This window comes from Perognathus longimembris, chromosome 19 (assembly GCF_023159225.1).
Source record: "Perognathus longimembris pacificus isolate PPM17 chromosome 19, ASM2315922v1, whole genome shotgun sequence".
Taxonomy (NCBI): domain Eukaryota; kingdom Metazoa; phylum Chordata; class Mammalia; order Rodentia; family Heteromyidae; genus Perognathus; species Perognathus longimembris.
The window spans coordinates 9,064,613-9,092,262 of NC_063179.1; the positions used below are offsets into that span (position 1 = coordinate 9,064,613).

Below are 27,650 nucleotides of genomic sequence, written 5' to 3' on the forward strand. Positions count from 1 at the left end.
AAATAGGCACCCTTCATTTGGAAGCCAGGACCAAACATTTCAAATGAGATGTTAAATGGGAAGGCTTCAAAACGTTTCCTCTTAGAACGGACTCCCCCTAAAGCTTAATGGCATCATTCAAAAGCAGACTGCAGGCTCAGAGGACAAAGGGAAGCGTTTCATTTCATGTCAGGTTACAATAATGTCATATCCATTTCCAACCATCCATAATGAAAGGACTTTAGAGAGAGAAATCTGTGAGAGCAGCCCAGGACGCTATCCTTTCAAGGGGTGATTTCCCTCTGGTCCCCGTCATAAATCTTACCTTCTGTGTGTTGGGCTTGATACAGCGAACAAAGAAAGGATTAGAGGCGCTTAGCGTTGCCATTAAGGAATGCAGGGAGTCCTATAGAAGGGAGAAAATATAAGTTGACTTAGTCTCTTATTACATCATTCTTTCCATTCTCAGTGTCCTATATACTTGCCAGAAACAAGGATACAAAAACCAAACAACACATGTAATAGGGATAATAGTTTTTCATTTCTTAAGTATGTCATTCCAACATGAAATAAGGCAGAAGATATTGCAGTTCACCGTAATCAAATTTATTTCATAATATGCAAAACACACTTATTACTTCCTTTGAAAGATGATCTTCATTTTTATTTTTTCCCCTGTTCCAGTACTGGGGCTTGAACTCATGTCTATTGCTCTTGTTTGGCTTTTTCTTCTCAAGGCTAGTGCTCTACTACTTGTGCCAAAAGCTCCACTTTTGGCTCTTTGGTGGTTACTTGGAGATAAGAGTCTTACACACTTTTTCTCCCTGGCTAGTTTTGAACTATGATCCTTAGATCTCAGCCTTCTGGGTAGCTAGGGTTACAGGTGTGAGCCATTAGCACCTAGCCATTTGGATTTTTCTTCTTTTTTTTTTTTTTTTGGCCAGTCCTGGGGACTGAACTCAGGGCCTGAACACTGTCCCTGGCTTCTTTTTGCTCCAGGCTAGCACTACCAACTTGAGCCACAGCACCACTTCTATATATGTGGTGCTGAGGAACCGAACCTAGGGCTTAATGTATACAAGGCAAGCACTCTTGCCACTAGGCCATATCCCCAGCCCCCCATTTGGATATTTTTAACATCATTCAAAGGTCATATAAAATTATCAATAGAGGCAAACAGTCAAGAACTGCTAATGAGAAGCACGTGAGAAAGCATACATGTCTGACCCATCATGGACCAAACTATTTTAAGAGCCTTGTGTAGCTTTGGACAAAATGTTTCTCATTTTGAAAGTGATATAAAAAAATACAAATATCAATTTTCTTTGAATTATGGACACGTGGACAAAGTGATGATGTCAATTTATCTAAGAACTTGGCAATCACTCCTAGTTACAATAAAACAAGTATAACTGGGAAAAATACAAACATCTGGACCTAGGAAGAAATATACCATATTTTCACACCTAGACATACACAATCTTGAGGATTGAACCTAGGACCCTGCACAAGCTAAGCATATATATCCTACCACTAAGCTATACCCATAACTCCAAAAATGTATTCTTTTTAAAGCACTGCCTGTTTTAAGAACACGGTATTTGTAAAAACAAACAACATTATCCTAGACCTTATGTATACCCAATTCCTATTTTCGGTTCTCTGGATGACGGTGGAGACCAACCTTGAACTGCGAGCTGACCGTGGGCCGCCGGTGTTTGCTTCCGCATTTCAAGGTGTCCTGGTTGTTGCGGCTGGAGACATGCTCAAAGAGGTCATAGATGAAGTCGAACCTGTGAGAAGGCAGGGCGGGACGGTGAGGCCCACACACTCACGCGCCGGATGGTCGCATCCCCGTCACTAGAACTACAGTGCTTTTCCCCATTGATAAAGGAGAGTCATCCACTGACATCTGAAATGGCTAAGGCAGCTTCCAAAGAGACAACAGTAACCACTGCCAGAGAGCTTCAGGCCTTCGGAGTGCCAGAGAAGAGTGGCCTGGACAGACAGTGACCCCAGGTGGCGGCACCGAGGAGGGCTGGAGAGATACAGCACTCGATTTGTCAGGATCGGCAGGGGGACTGGCTGGAGGACCTGCTGTGCTAAATCCCAATGTGCTCAAGTCCCTTCTGTAGAATGGGGTTGCGTTTGTACAGAACCTGCACATTCTCCCATACTCCTCCCATCATCTCAGCGGTCCAATGCAATGCTAGGCGAATAGCTGGTACACAGCATATTCTTTAGGGGGAAAATGACAAGGAAAAAAACTCTCTATTTTCCCCTCAAATTTTCAATCCAAAGTTGATTGAATCTGGATCCGGAAGCCATGGCTATGAATTTAGTTTGGCCCAACTCAGGGCTGTAAAGATCTGACTGGTTAATGATAGTGCCAGTGAGGAACACTAAAATGTGTAGGGAGGCAGACTAGGATCCAGATTCTGCTCTCATCACCACTTTCTAGCTAGGCCTCATGGGCAAGAGGCTTCATGCGTAGAGGCCCTGGTTTAAAATTTGTTCCCGGTGGTACTGAGGATTGAACTCAGAGCTTCTACTTTCTAGATAAGCACTCTACCACCTGAGTCACATCCTCTGTCTTTTTGCCGTTTATTATTCAGACAAGGTCTTATGATTTTTGCCCTGGCTGGTCTCCTACTACCACCTCCCGAGCAGCTTGGAGCTATATGCATGACCACCACAGCTTGTTTTTTTTTTTTTGGCCAGTCCTGGGCCTTGGACTCAGGGCCTGAGCACTGTCCCTGGCTTCTTCCCGCTCAAGGCTGCTAGCACTCTGCCACTTGAGCCACAGCGCCGCTTCTGGCCGTTTTCTGCATATGTGGTGCTGGGGAATCGAACCTAGGGCCTCGTGTATCCGAGGCAGGCACTCTTGCCACTAGGCTATATCCCCAGCCCACCACAGCTTGTTTTTGAAATAGAGTCTCACTGAAGTTGGTCTAGATTGGCCCTGAACTGTGAGTCTCCTCCCATCTCCACCTCCCAAGCAGCTGGGATTATAGACATACACCACCAAGCTCAGTAGCCTCAGGTTTTTGTGCTTTTCATCTGTAAAAGCAGACATGATTTCAGCATTTGTCCTTTAATGGTGTGGCAAGAATGACAGGAGGAAACGCATGTAAAAGGCTGGGGCCATGAGGCGTGGTACAGTAAGAGCTGCGGCGAGCCGCCACGGCTGCTACTTCTCACAGGTTCTAGCTCGTGCCACTCTTAACGAGGCAAAAGACATCCCAGTAACCTCTGATCTTCTTGGCACCAAAGGCATTATGGGCCCTAAGTCTGTGGGGCAGAAGGGCTGCACTATCACCAAGAAAACTGGTGAGAAAGTCCAGTCATCCACATTCCCCCCAAGATGGCAGTGTTAGCATTTTCTCTGGACCATGTGTTCCTACTTTTGTGCTGTAATGCCCTTTCCCTTCAGTTTTCTAACTGTGCTTTGACCTCTTGACCAGAAGCTTGGGTTCTATTCAAAAGTCAAAGATGTCAAAGGTCAAAAATGTCAAAGGACAGAGGCCTCAAAGCAAAGGGCCTCCTAGGGCTGAAACAGCAGGCTGTTTCTAAGGCCCCCCCAGGAGCCCTGTCTTGCTGGCCATCAGGCTTGTGCTTTTTCCATAGCCACAATCAGCTTCTGTGTACTTCATAGATGGCTTTTATCTCAACATACAGCTGATGATGGTGAGTGAGTCCTCACATAGCAAAGTGAAAGCAAGGCCTTCCACACTGAGCACCTCTGCTAACAGCTCACTTACCAGCCCCTCTGCCTGCCTGCGGTCTATCTCTGTCTGAATGACAGGACAGCCACCTGGAGTTTACATTTCACAATGCTGTAACAACTGGGCTCCTTCCTCAGGGATGAGAAGTTTATTTCTGTGTACATTCCACACTGGATTCCTACAGTGCATGAAAAGCCTTTGGGAAAAAACATTTTCCTGACACCCTCTCTCTCTCTCTCTCTCTCTCTCTCACACACACATACATACACACATACATACACACACACACACACACACACACACACACACACACACTCTCTCTCTCTCCCCCTAACCACCAGAAGTATGGATTTAACCATGTGAATTCACAATTCATGAACGAATTCAGGAACTTAAAAATTTCAAATTTTGGCTCAATTAACATCTGCTTAATTTCTATCTATCTATCTATCTATCTATCTATCTATCTACCTACCTACCTACCTACCTACCTACCTACCTACCTATCTATGCATCCATCTATCTATGCCAGTCTCGGCATGTGAACTCAGGGCTTGGGATCTGTCCCTCCAGGCTAGACTCTATCAAATGAGCCACAGCTCCACTTCCAGCTACTTGGGGTGTTTAATTTGAGGTAAGAGTCTCACAGACTTTCCAAGCTGGCTTTGAGCAGTGATTTTCAGATCTCACCCTCCCAAGTAGCTAGGATTATAGGTATGAAACTCCTATGAAACTAAGGCTGAAATTGACATACAGAGTGAGGAAAGAGGGTCAGATTGATGAAGGTCTTAGGTCCTTCCTCCCTGCCCTCTCCCCCTTATTTAGAGAATACTTTATTAGTTCCTATAATCAGATCTTAGGCTCTTGACCCAGTAATACTGATCAAAGCTTCAGTTTCCTGGTTTCCTGATGAGATTTGTTGTTGTTGTTGCCAGTCCTGGGGCTTGAACTCAGGACTTGAGCACTGTCCCTGAGCTTCTTTTGCTCAAGGCTAGCACTCTACTGCTTGCCACAGCACCACTTTTGGCTTTTCCTGCTTCTGTGGTATTGAGGAATTGAACCCAGGGCTTCATGCATACTAGGCAAGCACTCTACCACTAAGCCACATTCCCAGCCCTTCCGGGTGGGATTTTTACCCATCCCAAGACTCAGTTTCCTTATCTCCAAAATAAGACCAATAAGACTAATGAACTCAGCACCTCAATGGAAGTCACTGCCATTACTGTTGTATCTCTTGAGAAATGGATGAGATAATGTCTGATGAAGGAAATATTCAATCAAGTACTTCCATAGTGGTAATTTTGCTCTACATCTACAAATCACGTGTGTTTGCCCAAATTTCCATTCACTTGCTAATTGGGCCCATGGAGTCCACCATACCGGCTTTCTCTTAGCAGGTTGAGAAGGTCATCCCTGAAGGTGTCTCTGTTCTTTTCCAGAATGCCTCGGACATCATACTGCACCTAATTTTACAAAATAAAGAGGAGCAAGTTGGTGGATAGAATAGTTTCCGGTCATAAGCAATTGCTTTCAAAGCTAGTCACTGAAAAAAAGGAAGCATTTCAATAAATTTGTGACCTGTTTCAGAACCTACTACTTTGTCTACACACCAAGTAGGCAAAAATACTAGTAAAGATCTTAAGAAGAAATTACCTCTCCAGCATAGTGCTTCACTCCAAAGTTGTTCACTGCAACTCTGGGCTTCACATAGAAGTGGTTATTCTGGTTAAAAAAAAAGATTACAAATTTCAGTCACTAATTTCTAGAGAAAACTATACCAGCAGATGAAAAGCAATGGCCACCCTTGCTGTGTTTTAGAACGCAGGTTCAAAATCTTCCAACCTCCACATGTTATTTCAGCAGAATCAAACTTTTGAGTTTTCCACTTGTGAAATAAATGGGCCTGTTCTGGTCAGTCCCCCCAAATCAATCTTACTCAGATTAGGTCTAGTATGGGGAGAAGAGCTGGAGGTAAATACGTTCACGTGGGAGGCACTGCTCGGCCTATGGCAGGGAACATCTTGTGCACAGTCTCCACACTCACATGTGCTCAGACACAGTTAAGAACCGGCAAGTTCGGACATACCGCATGTTGATTGTGTAACTTCTCCAACAAGGTGCTGTCCGTGGCTTGAGGAAAGTGGCTTTCTTCATTGATAAGGGCGAGGAGGCCAAGTTTCTACAAGGACGGAGAGAAAAGTGGAATGAATTAAGCAATGAATTGGGGTTGAATGAATTTTTCTTCAATGTCTATCCGGTTAGTGGCTACTAGAAAGTCATAGTAACTTTCTGGATAGAAAAATTCAGAATGGTACATCATAAAGAAACTTAATTTCAACTGAATATAAATTCTTTGTAAAAAATTACGTTAGTATTATGTTAAACTTGTAACTCTTCTATTGGCCAGCCTGAGGCAGACATAGAATCTAAATGAAGCCAATTCCCACAGTGTGGTTCTCCCATAGTGAATTCAATGAGACAATAGGCTTAAGGCAGCCAAGTATTTAAATTCAACTCTGCACATTTACATTTATGTTTCCAAACGGTCCATTGTGTTCTAAACATTCACAGCTTTGATGTGCATGTTTGCACAAGTTATTTTGTTCCCATAAATATGAATCGGCCCAGCTGGATGGACACCCTTGGGATGCTAGCTATGCATTCTTCAAGAAGCCAGTACCTTCTCAATCAAGTCAAGGCATTCTCCATTGTCCAGCCAATCAATATCTTCCCACACCAGTCCTTCTCTAAGGGAAGATTAGAAAAGGCCAAGTGAAATTAAAGCACCTTGAACTGATTTGCATATAGGCATACTTGAAAGGCCACGCCAAGTGCTTACCTGCTATATTCTAGTTGTTCTAAAGAAAAAATGTGCTTGTTGAAGTATTCCTGAAGTTTTTCATTTGCATAGTTGATATTGAACTGCTCAAAGTGGTTCACCTAAAGGGGGGAGACACGTAATGACCTTTAATGCCTGTCCTAATACACATAAAAGTGGCAAAAGCAAAAACATGTCTCTACTGGAAAGTATCCATGCCCATTTCAAGACATTTCTGTCCACACGGAAAAAGATCCACATAGTGCACTCTTTGGAAGCCTACCTCGAAGTTTTCAAACCCGAAGATATCAAGGATGCCAATAGATTTGAAGTCATCTTTGCCCTTGATCCTGCTGTTAATCTTCTTGATCACCCACTCGAAGCAGCGTGAATAAAGGGCCATGGCCAACGAGTCTCTGCTGTCTACTGCCTATGGAAGGAGGCCATGGGCAACACTGGCAGGCAAGCTCTGACCTGACAGACAAGACAAGACAAGACAGACAGACAGACAGACAGACAGACGGACAAGACAGACAGACAGACACAAACAATGGGGAAGGACCAGGGCCCTCACTATGAAGTAAAATCAACAGCACCCAGGAAAATCAACAAAAGGTAAACTCACTGACTTTAGGTCAGATCCATCAACAATTCCTGTCATCAGGCTTGCAAACTCAAATTTACATGTTCAGTCCTAGCAGGAGAATCTCAGTCAGATATAGATTTTACCAGGTCAAAAATATTAAGACCTCGGGGCTGGGGATATAGCCTAGCGGCAAGAGCGCTTGCCTCGTATACATGAAGCCCTGGGTTCGATTCCCTAGCACCACATATACAGAAAATGGCCAGAAGTGGCGCTGTGACTCAAGTGGCAGAGTGCTAGCCTTGAGCAAAAAGAAGCCAGGAACAGTGCTCAGGCCCTGAGTCCAAGCCCCAGGACTGGCAAAAAATAAAAAAATTAAAAAAAAATTAAGACCTCAGTTTTAAATAAGGATCTCAATTTTTTTTACTTTAAACATATGCAGATTTTCTTTCTATGATTAACATTTATTCAATTACAAAACACAGCAGAAGCTGGATGCCAGTGGCTCATACTTATAATCCTAGCTACTTAGGAGGCTGAGATCTGGGGACTGGGGTTCAAAGCCATCGAGATAGGAAAGCCTATGAGACTCTTACTGAAAAAAAGCCAGAAGTGGAGCTATGGTTCGAGGGGTAGAGTACTAGCCTTGAGCTAAAAATCTCAGGGACAGCATCCTGGCCCTGAGTTCAAGCCCCAGGACTGACACAAAAAGAAAAAAACAAACCCAAAACCTACTAAAAAAGCTAGCTCTATAACATAAGTTGCCTCTGCAATGGAAAAGGCAAAAATAAGTAAGAGATATTTGTATTGTCTTTAATAATAATATTAGCAACAGTAAGAATACATTGATAGGGCTAGTGTTTATTAAGACTTGGTTATTTTTTTACCTTCACAGGAATCTTATGAGTTAGGTATGATAACTATCATTGACTTAAAGAGGAAACTGAAGCGAAGACAGTAGTAAGTGGAAAAGGATCAAGATTCAAGATTCAAACTCAGGAACTTAAGACACAAGATGTTCAAAATATACTGTGCACTTTGTCTCTTAGAAAATACTTCAATAACCTTTGTCAATTCCCCAGACACAGGTAGTATCTTCTGCATTTTGATCATGAGTCAAAGTCGTTTCAACAGTTTATACTGTAGTCATGTATGCAAATCAAAGTCAAAGACCTGAGATCCCAGGAGTATCATGTAAGATGAGCGCATGGCAAAGCATGAGTACCTGCTGGACATTGAGAGGCGTGAGGATCTCTTCTCCCCTGAGGAACATCGATCTCTGGGTCAGAGCATCCGTGAGCTGTGTTGGGTCCAGCCCAAGTAACTCTGCAGACCTGCCCAAAGCTGAAAGCCAAGAAAAAGTCACAGGTGAACTAAGAGCTCCCCAAACTAGTCACTGGACCTCAAATGGCTTCAACCACACAGCAATAACATAGAGCAGAGGACATCTCTGAATCCCACAGGCAGAACTGAAAGAACACACATTCTATTGCCAATTCCCCTACTCCTTCCGTTGATTCTAGTCTAGGAGCATAGGAGAGCCTTGTGTATTGGCTGGCCATCATCAAACCCTGAAAGAGTTTGGTGACCATTTTCATTCAAAGCACCAAAAAGTGTTTTTTCTTGCTTTTCCATTCTAATTGTCTCACCAGTATAGAGAAGAGTTTCTAAAAGGTCACAGGCCATGAGCCATCTAAAAAATGTGATTATTGGAACAGAAATAACATTCTAAGCTATCCTTTAATTTGTCAAACATTCAGAAAATTTGCAAATCAAGAGGTATTGAGAAGGAAAGTGTTCTCACTGACTTTCTCTTTTTCAACCCTGGAAAAGTCACTTAAGTAAAAATACATTAATGTTAATATGACAAGGCTTTATTTTACTGGGGTCTGGATGCAGGCCTCATGTTTGCTTGGCTTGGCTAGCACTCCACTATTTGAGCCATGCCTCCAGCTTAGCTTTTTGCTGGTTAGTTTGAAGATTGAGACTCACAGATTTTTCTGCTTGGGCTAGCAAAGTCTCAGTTCTTGGGATTTCAATTTTCTGAGTAGCTGTATTACAAGTATGAACCACTGGCAACTGGCTTACTGTTAAGCAAATTAAAAAATATTTCAAATTCCTGTTTTTATTGTTTTTTTTCTTTTGTCTATCATGGGCTTCAACTCCAGGGTGGATGAGTAGGGTCTGAGCACTATCCCTAAGCTCTTCTTGCTCAAGGCTAGTGCTCTACCACTTTGAGCCACAGTGCCATTTTCATGGGGTTTGTTTTGTTTTGGGTTGTTGTTGTTTTTTTCCTGATGATTAATTAGAGATGAGTCCCACTAACTTTCCTGCCTGGGTTGGCTTTGAACCGAGATCCTCAGATCTCAGCCTACTGAGTAGCTAGGATGACAGGTGTGAGCCACTAGCAACCAGCTCTGTTTTAATTTTTTTTTAACTTAGAAAAACATATCCATATGTAACTCACATAAATGAAAGCTCTTTTGGGTTTTTATGATTTTCAAGACTATGGAGAAGAGCTGGGTAATATCCAACATGGCAGTAATACTGACCAGACCAACCTCCCCCTAAAGCCAACTTCTCCCTAAACACATCCAGTTTTTTTTCCTCAAAGAAACTACATTTCTGTTTAATCTACTAAACACCAGTACACACTCCATCATGCTCAATTTTATTTCTTTTTAAGACATTTATTAATTTATTGTCATAGTGATGTACAGAGGGGTTACAGTTTCATACGTAAGGCAGTGAGTACATTTCTAATCAAACTTGTTACCTCCTTCCTCATTTTTCTCCCACCTTCCCCCTTCCCCAATTCCCTTCTCCCCCCGGCCCCCCGAGTTGTATAGTTGGTTTACAGCATATAGTTTTGTAAGTATTGCTGTTGCATTGGTTTGCCTTTTCCCAGTTTTGAGCCTCGATGACCACATCTACTGTCTCTACCTGAAAAGTTTTCAAAATGTGTATATTACTCCAGGAAGCGGACAACTGACCTAACTATATCATTAAGCTCAGTTTCTCTTGACAACCAAACTCTACAGCTACCACATAGACGTCAGTGGTGCCGAGGGAAAAATCACACGGGAAACAAAAAATAGCTTGAGGCGGACCTGAGTTATGAACCCAATATTCTGGCGACTCTTTTGTGTGTGGGGGGGTGCCTGTCCTGGGGCTTAAACTCACCCTGAGCTTTTTGGCTCAAGGCTAGCATTCTTCCACTTGAGTCACAATTCCACTGTTTTCTTGCCTGGCTTGGCTTCAAACCATATCCTAATATCTCAGCCTTCTGAGTAACTTGGAATATAGGTGTTAGCCACTGAGTCTTGATTTATGCTTGAAAATCAACAGTCTTTTATTTCCCCCCAGTACTGAAGATCAAACCCATGGTCTTGCACAGCCTAGGCAAATGCCATAACCACTCAGCTACTCCTCTGCCATATATATATATTTTTGTTTTGTTTTGTTTTGTTTTTTGAGGGGCCGTCCTGGGGCTTGAACTCTGGGTCTGCGAGCTATCCTTGAGACTCCTGTGCTCAAAGCCAGAGCTCTACCACTTGAGCCACAGCACCACTTTGGACTTTTTTCTAAGTAGTTTATTGGAGATAAGAGTCTCATGGACTTTCCTGCCTGGGCTGGCTTTGAATCGCAATCCTCAGATCTCAGCCTCCTGAGTACGTAGGTATGAGCCACTGGTGCCCAGCTTAAAAACTAGTTATATCCTCCCCCCTCCCCCCAACATGTGCTATCCGGTGGCATGAATTCAGAGTTGCATGCTTTAGCTTGGCTTTCTTGCTCATAGCTGAGGCTCTACCACTTGAGCTATACCATCAGCCTGACATTTTGCATGTCTCACAGAATGTTGTGCCCAGACTGATTTCAAAACCACGATCATCTACATGTCAACTTCTGGAGAAGCTTGGATCACAGGTAACAAGCCACCTGCATCCAGCTAGCAGCTTAACTGTTTAACTTCCTACTACTCCGTAAGTGTGAAATCAGGTTTCACAGTACATTACCCTACTCAATCTTTTTCTCCATCAGGTCCTGACTACCCAGATTTCTACTTCTTTAGCTCATTTTCCATCTTTTTTAGTAAGAACAAGAACACAGTCATTGTCCTAATTCAGCAACAGCTTTTCCTAGGCATTGGTCCTCTTCTGGCTGATATAGTTAAAATCCCATGCTCTTGAGCTTGGAGGTGTAGCTCAGTGATTATGTGTATTTGGCACAGGATTCAGTCCCTAGCATCAAAATAATAATGATAATACATAATTACAATAATTGTATATTTCTATCCCTTTTCAGGAGGTTAGAAAACTTTTTCTGTGAGACTAGCCAACTTTTTTTTTTTTTTTTTTTTTTGCTGGTCCTGGGGCTTGAACTCAGGGCCTGAGCACTGTCCCTGGCTTCTTTTTGCTCAAGGCTAGCACTCTGCCACTTGAGCCACAGAGTCAGTTCTGGCTTTTTCCATATATGTGATGCTGGGGAATAGAACCCAGGGCTTCATGTATACAAGGCAAGCACTCTACCACTAGGCCATATTCCCAGCCTGAGACTAGCCAGTTTTCTAAGTTTAATTCCTTAGGGCTTAGAAGGCTGGAGGCAGACAGGCAGATAGGCAGGCACTCACTTTACCTGTTTTGAAGGAAACCTGCGCCCCACCAGCAGTGATGAACTCTATGTTGCCCAGATGCAGAATTCCAGCAAGCAACCTCAGAATTTCCCGAACTTCCTCTTTGCTGAACTGCATTACTTCCATTGCCATCTGGAAGAAAAGAAATGAGTGTAACTGTGTGCTGTTCTTCAACATGAGAGAAAACGAAAACATGTGCACGAGTGGATGAACCCAGTATTATTGCAAAGGCAAAGAAAACCAGGAAAACCCTCTGCAAAAGAAGAAGTCAATTGATGGACTACAATGAGCACCTGCCTTGCACACGTGCTTTCTGTTTGTCACTGAAGAGTTGTCTAAGGGAGCCCCCCTGGAACAGCAATGTTCATAAATGCTTTTTTTCCTACAGGTATCAAAGCATACTGAACATGGTTTTCTTTACATAAAATCTGGGGGTGACGTTAGCCATTTGGGAAGGGAGAGGAGGCATGAGATTCATGAGATCATGAGATTCCTCCAGAGTAAAACCTTGGGGCCTTGTATGATGGTTAAATGAAAGAGGAAGCCAAAAAATTCTTCATCAGAAACACAATAGCGAAGACAGACTTCTTCCTTTCACAATGAATACTGCTGGGAAAGTCAATGGGGTGGGTTGGATTCCCTAGACATTCTTCATATCTGTATCTAATTTTCCCCAAGGATTTAAGATCGTATCTTGGCTCAAGAGATTGCCTACACTAACACAGGAGAGTAAGTGGAAGTTAATGTGCTTCTGTTTTCCACCAAATGTCTACCCAACTTTTTTTTTTTCTGGTATTTTCTGATTAACCCAAGACTCATTTATTTCCTATTGTCACTTATGAGCCACATCTGCATAAGGAAAAGGCTATAAAACAGAAATTTCTCTCTCTCTTCACACACACACACATACACACACCACAGAATTGTTGGAAATGACCTTCACCAAAAGCACACAATGAGCACTGGAAATGCAAGGAAGGAAACCACACACAATTTGGAAGCAATAGAAACTCGAGAGGAAACAACTGGTTGTAAAATGGGAAATGTTGAATTTCTTTACAAGGAATAAGCAATAAAGCCAGACAGAAAGGGGGAACAATGGAGAAGGAAACATGACTAAAACATCTCCTGAAAAGTACTTGAGCAACAAAGAAAAACAAGTCACTGTACACAGAATGAAGTGAAAACCCAGAGTACTATGGCCCGGCCTAGACATGAAACAGGTGCAAAGTAAAGCCAATCAGCCATCACTTCAACTAGCAAGACATTTCATCAGTGATTAATTCAAAGGCCAGTGAAATGCTAGTGGAATGACGCATACTGGCTGTTGGCACTATAAACTCAGGTGATATTCTTTGGAGAGAAACATAATTATGTGTAGTACAGTGCTATGTCATACTTGTACATAATCTTATAATTTTAATAGCTGAAGGGGGAAATAACAAAGGTTCTGAGAGGTTAACTCTTTAGAATGCACAGCAATACAAAGTCTATTATCAAACTTTTTTTTTGGTCCAGTCTTGGGCCTTGAACTCAGGGTCTGGGCACTGTCCCTAAGCACCTTTTACTCAAGGCTGGCCTTCTATCACTTGAGCTACGGCACCACTTGCAGTTTTCTGTGATTAATTGGAGATAAGAAACTCACAAACTTTCCTGTCAAGGTTGGCTTTGAACCGCAATCCTCAGATCTCAGCTTTCTGAGTAGCTACGATTACAGGAATGAGCCATCAGAACCTGGCTAAAACTTACTATTTTTATCTACCCATTTCTATTATGAGAGAGAGAGAGAGACAGAGAGACAGAGAGACAGAGAGACACAGAGAGAGACTATGAGAGAGAGCCCACCCAATATTTCAGTGTTAGAAATCCAGATTTCCTTTTGTGCTGGTCCTGGGGCTTGAACTCAGGGCCTGAGCCCTGTCTCAGAGTTTTTGTGCTCAAGGTTAGCTTCCTACTATTTGAGCCACAGCTCAACTTCTAGCTGTTTGGTAGCTAATTGGAGATAAGAGTCTCCTGGACTTTCCTACCTGTGCAGGCTTTGAACTGACATGCTCAGATCTCAGCTTCCTGCGTAGATAGGATGACGGCATGAGTCCCCGATACCCAGCTCAGAAGTCCATTTTAAGGAAAATTTCAGCAGGAAAAAAAAAAGCCTTTATCTAGTAGTCACTATAAAAATTAACGTAAGAAGCTGGGTGCTGGTGGCTCAGGTCTGTAATCCTAGTTGCCCAGTAGACAGAGAGATAAAGAATGAAGTTCAAAGCCAGGCTGGGCCGACAAATCTGAGTCTTATTTCCAATTAACGAGTTAAAAAGACAGAGTAGAGGTATGGCTCAGGTAGTAGACTGCCAGCCTTGAGTGAAAAAGTCAAGCAATAACGCAAGGCCCTGAGTTCAAACCCCAATACCGGCACAAATAATTATAAAGACTCTAACACACTTTCAAAGGAAAAAATCCACAATTAGACAAGTTAACTATAATAAACTTAGAAGAATACTGTATACTTTTAAGGAAACGATCAATGTTTGTTATACACAATTATATTTGTTATAGCTTAATGTAAAAATTAAAAACTTTTTTGGGGTATGTTTGTGGTGGTAGGATCTTGCCTATACTAGCCGAGCACCCTACTGAACTACATTCTCAGTCTTTAATTCAACTGTTGTACGAATATTAGCAAAAAGGTGATCCTTTCTCCATTGAACCGACCTTGGACCTCTTTTAGAAGTTATCTGTCATGGTCAGGCACTGTAATCATAGCTATTCAGGAGGCTGAGATGTGAAGTTTATGGTTCAGACACATGGCTGGAAAGGAAAGTCCATGAAATTCTTATTTCCAATTAACCAGCAAAAGTGCAGAAGCAGAGCTGTGGCTTAAGGCGTAGAGCACCAGCCTTGAGGAAAAAAGCTAAGCAAGAACACATAAGCTCTGATTTCAAGCCCCAGTATGACCCACAAAAAATTATATATGCACTTTAAATGGGAGCATTTGATTATGTGCATATTTTCCCCAATAATATTAACTACAAGAAATTAAAAGAAGGAGCTGGGACATGGCCTAGTGGCAAGAGTGCTTGCCTTGTGTACATGAAGCCCTAGGTTCAACTCCTTAGCACCATATACATAGAAAAAGCCAGAAGAGGCGCTGTGGCTCAAGTGGCAGAGTGCTAGCCTTGAGCAAAAAGAAGCCAGGGACAGTGCTCAGGCCCTGAGTTCAAGCCCCAGGACTGGCCAAAAAATAAAAAATAAAAAGACCCTGAGGTACTTTACCAAAAGTCAGGAGACTGATTTCAGGGGCACAGCTGTTAGAATAATAAGTATTGTCAGGGAGGAGGTAACAAACAGTACAAGAAATGTATCCAATGCCTAATGTACCTCTGTACCTCAGTTTGACAATAAAAATTTAACAACAACAACAAAAAATACTGGCAACAATAAAAAAAAGAGAAGTATTGTCAAGGGCCTGCCAATTTAACAAATAAACAAAAAATGCTTATGGAAAAATTATTCAAATTTTAGGCATACAGTAGCAGAAAATTCCTGTAAGTGAAAAATATGAACACATACCTAATAAAAAAAACTCTTGGCTGAGTTCTTAAAATATATACAAAGGTTGTACATGGACTTAAAGAGATCAAATGGGACAAAATTAAAGAGCCTGCTATATTCATAAGTTTTTTACTTTTTTGCTTTCAACTCAAACCCTAACTGCTTAATTAGGAGTACAGTGATAATGTAGTGGTAACTGCATTAATCATGGGGTAATTTAATGGCCAAATCCAATTAAAAGCGGTGTGGGCCTGGGCCAGATCTGCTGCCCTGAGTGTCTCTTTACTATCTCTTGCCGCGCACCCTTCCCCCCCTTAATTATAATACGCCTCGTTATGGCTTATTATAATTATATTATTAACCCAGCAATATGGCTTGAGACTGAGGGGGAAAAAAGCAAATAACAACAAACAAACAGCCCTGGGAAATGCTCAGCTTGGCTTAGAGCTGCCCAACAGTCACCCAGGTATAAACATGGTCTACAAGAGTCATGAAGAAGTATTTTCTATTAAATATTTTATTAAGCACATTAAAAAAAAATCCGTGTGTGTGTGTGTGTGTGTGTGTGTGTGTGTGTGTGTGTGTGTGAGAGAGAGAGAGAGAGAGAGAGAGAGAGAGAGAGAGAGAGAGAGATACCTGGCAAAGGCTGTCACACAGAAACAGAGAGAAGGCAAGGCAGCCTTTCAGTAGGCCCGGGGGCCTTGAGTGAACCTGGAATAAATGGTACGCCTCAAACAGTGAAAGTGGTGGCTGCCGGAGTGTCGTAAACTACAAGTAATTTAATAACAATTTATTATGCAATTATCTTTTATGATATGTCATTTCCAAATGAGTTCTAATTTCTAAAAGTTGCTTGTACTCTGTGAAAGGTGTCAGAATCAAAATGGAGTCACTTGTGTCCAACTTTAAATAAAATGGAGAAGTCATGGGGGAAGGAATCTCCAGTGTGCAGCCAGAGAGCAAGAAGTATCACAGAGAAGTTCCAAGAGGCCACCACAACTTCACAGGTGCCGTGCTCTAGAGACGGAACATCCATCCGACATCGGCCTGCCCTACCTTCGGTGGATACCACCCTGCCACTGCTCCTGCTAGCCTAAGATGACTGCTTTAAGACTCTCCTGTAATCCCCACCCCCCACACTTGGCCTTTAAAAACGTTCCATTGCCTCCAGCTCCTTAAAGATACACACACTTTACCTGTGCACACTGTGCTACTCTGGAATAACTCATGATCTTTAGAGAGGGCATCTGGTCTAGAAGCTGACAGTTCCCAAGTTTCTAGGACTCAGAAAGACTGTTTCCGCGATGGGCAACACTTTAAATCTTAATAAAATCTGACTCATGGTGAATGAATTCACACGTACACAGTCGTGACCACAGGCCATTCAAAACCTCTGGTACTCACAGTAAGGCTGATATGGTTAGGAAATTCCAGCTGTCGTTCACAGCCACATAGGATGTGAAGAGTAAGTATTTGGGGAAGAGAATGAACAGACAATCACTCATCCAAGACTCACCATCCTGGTGGGTCAAATTCAGGCAATAAAATAAATTAGTTGCTACTTCTGACTGAAAAAAAATTATGATGCAATTTGGAACGCTGCATTTAAAAAGGACTATGACATCCACTGCTTCTTTTTCAGGAAAAAATAAGTCTTAACTGGGTTGCAATGGTTCATGCCTGTAATCCTGACTACCCAGGAGGCTGAGAACTGAGGACTGTGGTTAGATGCCAGGCAGGGAAGTCTATGAGATGCTTATCTCAATCAACCACCAAAAAACAGGAAGTAGAATTGTGGCTCAAGGTGTAGACTGCTAGCCTTGAATGAAAAAACTAAAGGACAGCTCCCAGGCCCTGAGTTCAAGCCACAGTAACTGGCACATAAACAACAGTAACAAAACAAGTCCCCCCTAAATCTGTGTAGAAGCCTTAATAGGTATTTGCTCCTCTTAATATTAGCTATTGCCAATAAGGAGGTGAAAAAAAATGCACAAAACAAATTCCCCCAAAAAATAATCCAAATTCCCCCCCCCAATTCTGACATTAAGATTCACAAAAATATTTTAGCACTTAGAAGTGAACACTGGAAGTGACATTTCTCATGAATAATCTCACCAATAACTTCTCCCCAGTAACATTTTAACACATTTTTCCAAACCCATTTTCTTTGCGCATCGGCAAATAACACAAAACATGGTGGTGTAATCTGCTCCAAATCCTTTCGTTTCACCCAGGATCAAATCAGATCTGCTGACTGCAGTCTCTCTGGTATCTATAGCAGTGCCTGGTACGTGATAGGTGCTCACACACGCACACTGTGTATGTGTGTTCACGTCTGTGTCACTCTTGGTTGCAGAGCATGCACAAGCAGTAAGAAGGACTCGGGCTAGCATTGATAATGACTTGGGCGGCATTCCTACACAGTGGTCCCTCAGTATCCTCAAGAGATTGATTGGCTCAGGGTTTCTGTGGATACCCGGATTCATGGGTACTCAAGTCTCTTACATAAAATAGTGTGATATCCCCCCCATATAATCTATTCACATCTTTCTGTATACTGTACTTGAGGTTCATGTCTATAATCCGACTTACTCCAGGATTGGAAATCAAGAACACAACTTTGAGACCAGGTTGGGGAAAGGCCTTCATGAGATTCTCATCTCAGCCGAGAAGAAGCTGGGTATGGCTGTGTGCATCCTAGCTTCATGGGAAGTGTAACTACCAGGATCACAGTGTAGGCTTGGAGCAAAAAGCAAGACCCGATTAGAAAAATAATACAAGCAAAAAAGGGCATGGCTCACGTAGTAGAGTGCTTACTTGGCAAACACAAGGCCTTGAGTTCAAACTTCATTAAATACCAAAAAAAAATGTGGCATATCTCTAATATCATGTAAATGCTGTGTTTATGTTTTATTGCTTCGGGGATGACAAGAAAAATGTCTGTACATGTTTAGACGCATCCATTGCCTCACTACTAGCTAGTAGATCCACAGTTGGCTTGATTCTATGTGCAAGGCATACACAGACATGGAGGCACCAATTTCAGCATAGCAATTATGATATTAAGAATGCAATAACATAATAATCATACAATCATTAAGTCTATTTTTAAAAGTAGCACCCAGAGAAAAGCAGAATTTTGTCACACAAGGTAACATTTTGGGTACATACACTTGCCATAAATACATAATATATAAATGCTCGCTACAAAGGAAACTCATTTTTTGGATGTAACAAATTACCGAAACTGTTCTCCTATTCTCGATTGTCCATAGGCTTGGCAAGACAGAATCTTGTTTTCATAGAAAGGGGTTACTTTTGTTCCTTCCTTCCTCACAATTGCACACTTATTTTTCTTTCTTTTTGTTTTCATTTTCATTGTGTTGTTTAGAACTCCTAAACAAAGTTAAATAAAAATAGCCCGAATGGCCCATTTGTGATCTCAATAAACATCATCTCAGTTTACCTTACCACCATTAAAAAGGGGGTGAATTTAAACACTTACCAATATGTTCTATATAATCAGAATAAGTTTGTAGGGTATATAGTAAATAGGTTAAAGAAGAGATGATGAAGGAGAAGGGTTGGGGTTATCGTGTGTGTGTGTGTGTGTGTGTGTGTGTGTGTGTGTGTGTGTGTGTAGAGGGAGAGAGAGAGAACTCTTTTGCATTATAATGCCAGATTGTGGCATTTGTAGCCTATTCTATTTTTAATTCCATTTTTCTTTCTCTTGGATACTGAGATTTGAATTCTGATCCTTGGGAACTCTAACCATGATCCATGCCTCCAGCCCATGAATTTCATTTTTAACATACATGACATCTAGAGAAATACTGTATGACTTATATGTACCTATAATATTTGAATTTGTATTGCCTAAGGCATTCTCATGAAGTTCCTTTGAGAATAAAAGGGGATAGGGAACAGAGTTATTGCCCTTTTCATAACCACCTAGAGAGACAAATCTGCAGTGTCCTGGAAGTAGCAGGCACCAGCCTGGTGCTTTAGAACAGAGATCTGCAGTTAGACCATTGCTGTACCAGTTCTCCTGGTTCTGGGTAAGGGTATACTGGCTACCCTCTGAGTCTTAGGATAAAGTCACTGCTCTAATGACCTGGCAAGGTCACTAAAGACAGAGATGAGTCTAGGTAAAATTTATAATAATAAGTACTACTGTCCCATGTACCCACATCCATGGGGATTGCTTCCAGATACATTCCCCACCTGCCCCCCGCCCCCAACACACAGAGATGCTAGAATATGAGACTGTTCAAGTCTCCATTTATGTATTAGCTCATTTTTGTGTGTGCTGGTCCTGGGGCTTAGATTCAGGGCCTGGGTGCTGCCTCTGAGCTTTTGTGCTCAAAGCTAGCTCCATTTTCGGCTTTTTCATGGTAAATTGGAAATAAAGAGTCTCACACATTTTCCTGTCCAGAATGGCTTTGAACTGCAATCCTCAGATCTCAGCCTCTTGAGAAGCTAGGATGACATGCTTGAGTCACTGGCACCTGGGATTCCTTAAATTTCCTTCCACCCTGTCAGTAGTCTTCATCATGACACAGAATGAGAAGGATAGCTCTCCTCACATGCCCACCCAAATGCAATGTTTTCATTATTATTATTATTTTTTAAATTTTGGTCAGTCGTGGGGCTTGAACTCTGGGCTTGGGCACTATCCCTGAGCTCTTCAGCTCAAAGCTATATAGTGCTCTATGTCTTTGAGCCACAGCACCACTTCTGGTTTTCTGGTGGTTAACTGGAGCTAAGAATCTCAGGAACTTTCCTGCTCGGGATGGCTATGAACCACAATCCTCAGGTCTCACTCTTGAATAGCTAGGATTACAGGTGTGATGAGTAGCTAGGATTATACGCATGAACCACGGTCACCCAGCTCCCCCCCCCCCAAAAAAAAGAATATATATTAACAGAAAATGACATCTGCCTGGTTGACAGGGGACAACAATAAATTCACTTACAATAACTTCTTTAAAGGATGTCTTGTCATTGATGGTCTTGTCTTCTGTACATCCAGATTGATTCAAGTAATGGTAGTTTTCAGGCACAGATAAATAAAACTCTTCTACAGAAAGACAAAGAAAAGCATCACATCAACACTCAGCTGGTAAGGTGACATTCAAGAGTTCACCCAGTGATGTGACTGACAGACTGTGATAGGGGAGTAATACTCTATGGTGTTGAAAGTCAAATTATACCCATAGTCTTATAATGGCCCTCTATTAAATTAATAAAATTCCCTTGCAATCCTCATCAAAGGAAAATAGGAACTATTCAATTAAACTAAATGGTATTATACAAAATGTTACTGAATATGGAAGGTATGAGGATCCCCCCCCCGCCCCCAACCCCACTTTCATGCTGGTCCTGGGGCTTGAACTCAGGCCCTGGGCACTGTCTCTGAGCTTTTGTGTGCAGGACCAGTGCTCTACCAGTTTGAACCGCAGCACTATTCCTGGCTTTTTGCCCCCTTCTTTTTCTGGTAGTTAACTGGAGATAGAAAGTCTCGCAGACTCTGCTGCCCAGGCTGGCTCTGGGCCACGATCCTCAGATCTCAGCCTCCTGAGTCGCTAGGGTTACAGGCGTGAGCCACCAACACCTGGCAACTCTCTTTTACTTTCTCTTAAAAAAAAAAAATCAAACAATTTAAGCAGGCACTGGTGGCTCAACTCCCCAAATCCTAGCTATTCAGGAGACTGAGACCTGGAAGACTGAAGCCGGCCTGAGACAGAGAAATCTATGAGACTTCACTGGCATAAAACCAGGCTGAAGGCATAGCTGAAGCAGCAGAGCACCATGAGCAAGGAGGCAAGTGAGAGTCTCCTTATCTCAAGCACTGCAGCTAGTTAAAATTAAAAGGAAACAAAACAAAACAAAACAAAAAAACAGGTGGCTCAACCTGTACTCCTAGCTACTTAGGAGCTCAGGAGGCTGAGATCTAAGGATCATGGTTCAAAACCAGCCTAGGCAATCAAACCCAAAAGATTCTTATCGCCGACTAACCAGAAAGAGTCAGAAATGAAGCTGTGGCTCAAGAGTTACAGAGCCAGCTTTAAGCAAAAGCAGCAGCAGCAACAACAACAAGGACGATATCAATAAATACCCACCAAGCCAGAGTGCAAGTCCCCGAGTTCAAGCCCCACAGACACAAAAACCCTCAAACATTTAGAAATGAGTTTTACTTAGATGTGGTTTAAAAAGTGAAACCAGATTTGATATATGTTTTTTTTACAAATACCTTTTTAAGTTAAAAATGTACCCAGACTCCAAACTAACCCCCATAGTCAAGATTTCTCTTTCTGGCAATTCTTTCCCCTAGATTCTTTGGTTTGCGGGTGTCCCAAGCATCTTGCTCCCAACAGGAAATGAGTCGCCCGCCTGGATTTTTCCTGGCTGTCCACCGTCTCACCTTTCTCTCCATGTTCCAGCCCTGCCAGCAGCGCATAGAATATGTGATAATTTCTTTCCCCAGGATTTTGTCTCACTACTCGATTCTGTGGAGAGAAACCAAATTGATATTCAGGGAGGATTCCTCTGCTTAATGCATTCCAATTATTGAATGGCTACAAGCCACTATAGTGGGGAGATAGGAAATGAATCATGTTTACTTACTTTTTCTAATAAATCTTCATGTGAAAAGCAATGTCAAGTCAAGGAACAAAAGGAAGATGTGGAAAGCTGAATTGGTATTTAATTTCTTATCCTATATTGTCCCCTGAATTATAGCATCCAGCTCCTCTGACAATGAAACACCCAGTGCCCAAGACAAGCACAGAGCAAAGATTCCCTGACTCCCAATCAATCCCAGACCAGTCGGAGTACTTGGGTCGGCACCTAACTATGTGGGAGAACTGAGTTCAAGCAAATGCCTAAGTGCAATGACTTGGTTTAAGTGGAAGCCCAAAGGGACGTGTGCTGAGTCTTGGTCCCCATTGTGGAGAAGCTTTGGGGGATGGTGGAATCCTTTAGAGTTAGGGTCCACAGGTGTCCTTCAACAGATGAGTGGATCAGTAAAATGTGGTACCTATGTACACACATGGAATTTTACTCATCCATTAGAAAGAAATGGAAATGGATGGACCTAGAACAAATCATGCTAAGTGAGGTAAGTCAAGCTAAGAGAGACAAATGGCACATGTTCTCTCTCTCACATATGGAAGCTAGAGCTAAAATGTAACTCGACATGACAACCTATACAGGACTCTAGAGTCTAGGCATTCACACACAGTCAGACTTAAGGGGGATTCCCACTGGGGAGGAATGCAAAGCTGTGACTCCTCTGAACATTTAAAATGTTATTTATCTAAACAAATTCCAGGAAATAGAAACATGGGTTTTGCTGGCGGTGGTAGTATTTGTTTGTGCTTTTCGGGGGTGGGGGGGGGGAGATGGAAAGGGAGGAAACAGAAAGGGAAGGAGTAAGTGTGAGCAAATGCAATCATGCTAGATTACTCAGCGTACACCATGTGGAAAATGAACTACATAACTTGTGGACAGGGATAGGAGGGGGAAACTGGAGGGAAAGCAAAGCAAAGGGTGATATTGTCCGAAATAGAAATGTACTCATTCCCTGACTTATGAAGTGGTAACCCTTCTGTACAACACCTTCATAACAACAATAAAATTATATTTACCAAAAGAGTTGAGGTCAAGTGGGAGGTGGTTGGTACGTGGGGGAATGTCGCTGTCTTTAAATGGGATTAAAGCTTGTTTAGAGAATGAGTTGAAAGAAATAAATTTAGAGGTCTTGATATTCTCTCTCTCTCGTTTGCTCGTTCACTTCTGTTCATGCCACCTGACCGCAGTCCCTTAAACTCCCCTCCATGATGCCTTCTGCGACGCTATGATAGGAGTCAAAAGGCCCGCATCAGGAGCCAAATCTGTCCGATCATAGGCTTCTAGCTTCTAAAATTGTGAGCTAAAATAAACATCTTTACCTTTTTTTTTTTTTTTTTTTTGATCAGTGGGGCTTGAACTTCGGACCTGGGTGCTGTCCTTGAGCTCCTTCAGCTCAAGGCAAGGGCTCTACCACTTTGAGCCACAGCTCCACTTCCGGTTTTCCAGTGGTTAAATGGAGATAAAAGTCTCATGGGGACTTTTCTGCACAGGCTATCTTCCAACCATGATCCTTAGATCTCAGCCTCCTGAGTAGCTAGGATTACAGGTGTGAGCCACTGGCGCCCGGCTATAAATGTCTTTACTTTTTTTTTTTTTTATACAGCTTCTACCAATTTATCAGCTGTGTGTCCTCAACAGACTTATGGAATCATTTTCTGGCTTAGTTTGCTTATCCATAAACATGAATAATAATAATTTAGAGTTTCCACTGAGAAGGAAAATTCAAAACATAATATAGGTAAAAGTCCTGAGCACAATTCTTTACTTGAACTATAATGCGTTCATCCTGCCTTTTTCTTTTTTTAAAAAATTTATTTATTAATTGAACACAAATTTTTTTGGCAAGGTGTTGTGCAAAAAGGGTACAGTTACATAGTAGGGCAGTGTGTACATTTCTTGTGATTTCTTACGCCCTGTTTTTCTTTCCCTTCTCTAGGTCAGGTAGACATATATACAATATACAATTTATCAAGAACATATACAGTAGCCACGTGGCCAAGCCCAAGAAAATTCGCCTAGGGCTTTAAATGTAATGTCGATATTAGACAATATGTCAACAGTAGACTTATATGAACGTACATGCATAGCTTTTGAGCTATTGTATTCCACTGAGAGGTCGATTTTTGACCTTTATATGTTGAGTAGTTGTTTGGTTTTAGTTACATACTGTTGGGTCGCTGCCCCAATCCTGTGGGAAATACCATTTGACAAGCAGTTTTTGGTTTCACAGACCTGGTCTCTACTGTCTCTCCGTCTCCCTTTCTTAACAGTCATATATCAAGGAGATCATGCCCCTTTGTTTTCTGTGTTCTAGGCTTGTCTCGCCCAACATTATTTGTTCGAGTTCTGACCATTTCCCTGCGAATAACAATATTTCACCATTCCTAATCACATCTTTACTTTTTAAGAAAGCTGTATTGAGTTATCTTCAAGCTGGATAGTACAAAATGTTCCTAATGTAACAGTACGCCTAGCTCCTCTTTTCTTTATGAGCTGAGCAAAGCCAGGTATTCTGTTATTGCAATAGCATATGGACGAATAAGATGAAGAACCCAGATGTTCAGATGATGGACATATTAAGAGATTTCCAAAAGAAAAATGGTTCTTTATCTGACAGAATAATTAATAGGCCAAAGACAATACTATTAAAGCAATGATAAGAACTCATGGAAGAAATGTTCCCCGCTCTTCCTGAATCTTCATAATAAATGAGAACAGCTCCCACTGGCAGAATCAAATGCTGTAGACCAACACCAAATGAAACAGGATACAATCTACGATCCTTCCGCCCTGAATATTGCCCTTCTCACAGATGTTCAGCTGAACAAACTTCCCAAAGCGACTGGAATTGTTGTTGTACACGGTCTTCGCATTGCCAAAAGCTTCCATGATGGGACTGAGAAAGGGATGAGGACAAGAGATAGTATTAATCCAAGCAGGAGACAGACAGCAAAGGCGTTCCTCACAAATGCCAAAACACACAAATAGAAGAAAAATCTGCAACAGACAAGACCTAGGGTGACTATTTAAAGAAGAGCCAGATTGTCCAAACCCTTGCTCAAAGGGGTTTATCCTGAATTAAGGAATACACAGCTAGTTGTACTGGTGAAGGATGCAACACAGCCAAAGGTCACAAGGGCTCAGCCCTGCACAAGTTAGCTTTGGCTGATACCCATAAGCTAGGGCGTGAACAGAAAAGCCTGCCCTCAAAGTCTAGAAGCTGAAAAAGTCCCAGAACTGGATATCACCCATTGGTTATACATCCTGGAAATAATTCAGTGAGCTCTTTGGATCTTTTCCAATTGCAACACAGAGTCAGACTATTTTAGAGGCTGGTGAGCTTTTTCCTACAAAGGACCAGATAATAAATGTTTTAGGTTTTGCAGACCATGTTGACACTGTCGCAAGCACTTAGCTCTGCCTCTGTAGCTCAAACGCAACCAGAAGTAGTACAAATGAGGATGTCTGGGTCCTAAAAAAAAATTTACAAAAATTTTAAAAAGCTGTAGGGGGGAGATGATGAAATCTGGAGACCGACAGTGCTGATGGTTTCCCAATCATGTGAACCACTTAATGCTACTAAGCTGGATGCTAAAAAACAGTTACCCTTTTAAGTTATGCATGCTCAACTATAATTTTGAAAGTATTTTAAGATGCGACAACCAGACACTGATGGCTCACGCCTGCAATCCTAGCTACTCAGCAGGCGGAAATCTGAAGATTGTGGTTCAAAGCCAGCCCAGGCAGGAAAGTCTGTGAGACTCTTAACTCCAATTAACTAGAAGCAGACATATAGTCCAAGTGGTAGAGTATCAGCCTGAAGTAAAAAAAAACCTAAGGGACAGCATCCAATTCCTGAGTTTAAGCACTATTACCTATTCCTCATCCATACCAAAAAGAAAAGAAAGATGTTTCAACAAAATAGAAAGGAAAAAAAAAATATGGACCTCAGGCTGTAATTTGCCAACCTCTGGAACAACTAACTGGTTGAGTAATTGTTATCTGTAATATTCCCACTGGTTCCAAAACCAAGTAAGGCACAAACTAGACACGGGGCATTACAAATGACAATTCAGGGGGTATCCACTGTGTTCGTACTGAGTCCCCCAGGGTTAAGGCTGACATGGCCCTCCTCTATCCTCGGAATGCTAAGTCTTCCATCACACAGCAACTGGGGGTGGAAGCTTCAGAGCTCACTGGCCTCCAAAGCATAGGTCAACTTTGTTCTTTACACAAACTCCTACCTTGGTGTCCCATCTAACCTAGGTCTTTGGAAACATGGGCAGCTAGAGCCAAGGTCCCAGGAGGAAAGAGACTATAGCCCACTGTATCCAGCACCCATCAGTCACCATCGCTAAGTGACCCAAAGAAGGGTCAAGAGTGTCTTCACCCGGAAGCAGTCGTGACTAAGGTTATTAGAAAACGCTAGGTATGTCAAGATCATTTTGAAGGAATTATAGGAAAGAAAAAACTAGTCTAATTTTAACAAGACTAACAGCTAACTAATTTTAACTATTCCATGCCAGGAAGGAAAGTTAATCCTATTGGTTGGAAATGAGGAAATCGATAAAGGAAATACCTGCTTTCAAGAATAGCCTGTTCAACGCAGGATGTCTTCTCCTTTAAGGACAAGTCCAAAGACTGTTGGCTGATGACTGAGAGGAACTTGAGGATCAACTTGGTGCTTTCCGTTTTACCAGCTCCACTCTCACCACTGCAAGACACAACACAGCATTTCGAGTTTCTAAGACACACTCTGCTTACACATCCAGCTTCAAGAAGGGAAGGGGGAGAAGCTGAGCAGGGGGGATAAAAAGGCTCGTAAACAAACTGAATTGAATGCAAGCAGAAGTCCTTCACTCTGCAGGCCCCGTGTCTGGTCCTGCATGAGCCCCTCTCAGCACATCATATAAACAGACCGCCTGACTTAGTACCTTCTTACCAGAATGCCACTGGTACACGATGTTCATCGCCGGGCTTTGTGAGATTTCAGATCTTTCTTTGTCCCTGAGTATATCCCAAACACATCAATAGCGTATGGCAAAAGCTTGCTGAGAAGTTGTTTTGTGGATGAGCACAGGAAATACAACACAGGCAAATATCCACAGCAATGCAATCACCCATTAGTACTGGGGAAGTCATGAGGGAAGGAATCCAAAGGGATGAGACCCTCATAAAACGGCCCAAAAGCCATAGGGTGGGGGGAGCCCACAAACACAGCAAGCTGACTACCAATTTCAGGGTCCCCTTCTCAGTGTCTTGCCTTGAGAAGTCTGTCCTCCCCTCCTCTTCCTGTCTAGGAAGTAAGAGAGCAAGATGTCAGGACTTGGTGAGGCTCCACCAGCCAGGAGTCCCAGCTGAGGGTTACACCAACCTGCCAGTAGCCAAGAAGCTGCTCTGGCGTCTTGCTCTCTCATTCCAGTAAATCCCTCTTCTATCTCTACCTTTCTGGCCTCGTAATTCTTTATTTGGAGAAAAAAAAGAACCCCAAGCCTCTAGACAGCATCAGTGACAGATCAAGTTCAAAGACAAGAACAGGGGGCTGGGAGGTAGAGTACGTGGCAAAGCGCTTGCCTAGCAAGTGCAATCACCAAAGCCAAGAGCAGGAAGAGAATATGGACCCTCAAGGTCACCTTCAGAACCCTGGGAGCAATTCTCAACCATTTCCCTGAAAGACACAGAGTATCCATCGCATTCATTATGTTGTGAGTGGTGGTGGTTAGGTTCTGG

General features: G+C 42.3%; 1 protein-coding gene across 1 annotated transcript in view; it reads right to left on the reverse strand.

Moving 5' to 3' along the window:
- The window catches only part of Myo10 (myosin X), a 192,192-nt gene that overhangs the window by 64,970 nt on the left and 99,572 nt on the right, over positions 1 to 27,650 (reverse strand). Inside the window, exons 5-19 of the mRNA XM_048368041.1 lie at positions 26,500 to 26,634; positions 24,692 to 24,816; positions 21,915 to 21,928; positions 21,712 to 21,796; positions 20,264 to 20,367; positions 11,741 to 11,870; positions 8,331 to 8,449; positions 6,806 to 6,952; positions 6,544 to 6,644; positions 6,385 to 6,451; positions 5,791 to 5,883; positions 5,358 to 5,426; positions 5,085 to 5,167; positions 1,664 to 1,772; positions 305 to 385 (exon numbers count right to left, since the gene is read on the reverse strand). Of these exons, the coding sequence (XP_048223998.1) occupies positions 305 to 385; positions 1,664 to 1,772; positions 5,085 to 5,167; positions 5,358 to 5,426; positions 5,791 to 5,883; positions 6,385 to 6,451; positions 6,544 to 6,644; positions 6,806 to 6,952; positions 8,331 to 8,449; positions 11,741 to 11,870; positions 20,264 to 20,367; positions 21,712 to 21,796; positions 21,915 to 21,928; positions 24,692 to 24,816; positions 26,500 to 26,634 (1,462 nt within the window). The remainder of the gene's footprint in view (positions 1 to 304; positions 386 to 1,663; positions 1,773 to 5,084; positions 5,168 to 5,357; positions 5,427 to 5,790; positions 5,884 to 6,384; positions 6,452 to 6,543; positions 6,645 to 6,805; positions 6,953 to 8,330; positions 8,450 to 11,740; positions 11,871 to 20,263; positions 20,368 to 21,711; positions 21,797 to 21,914; positions 21,929 to 24,691; positions 24,817 to 26,499; positions 26,635 to 27,650) is intronic.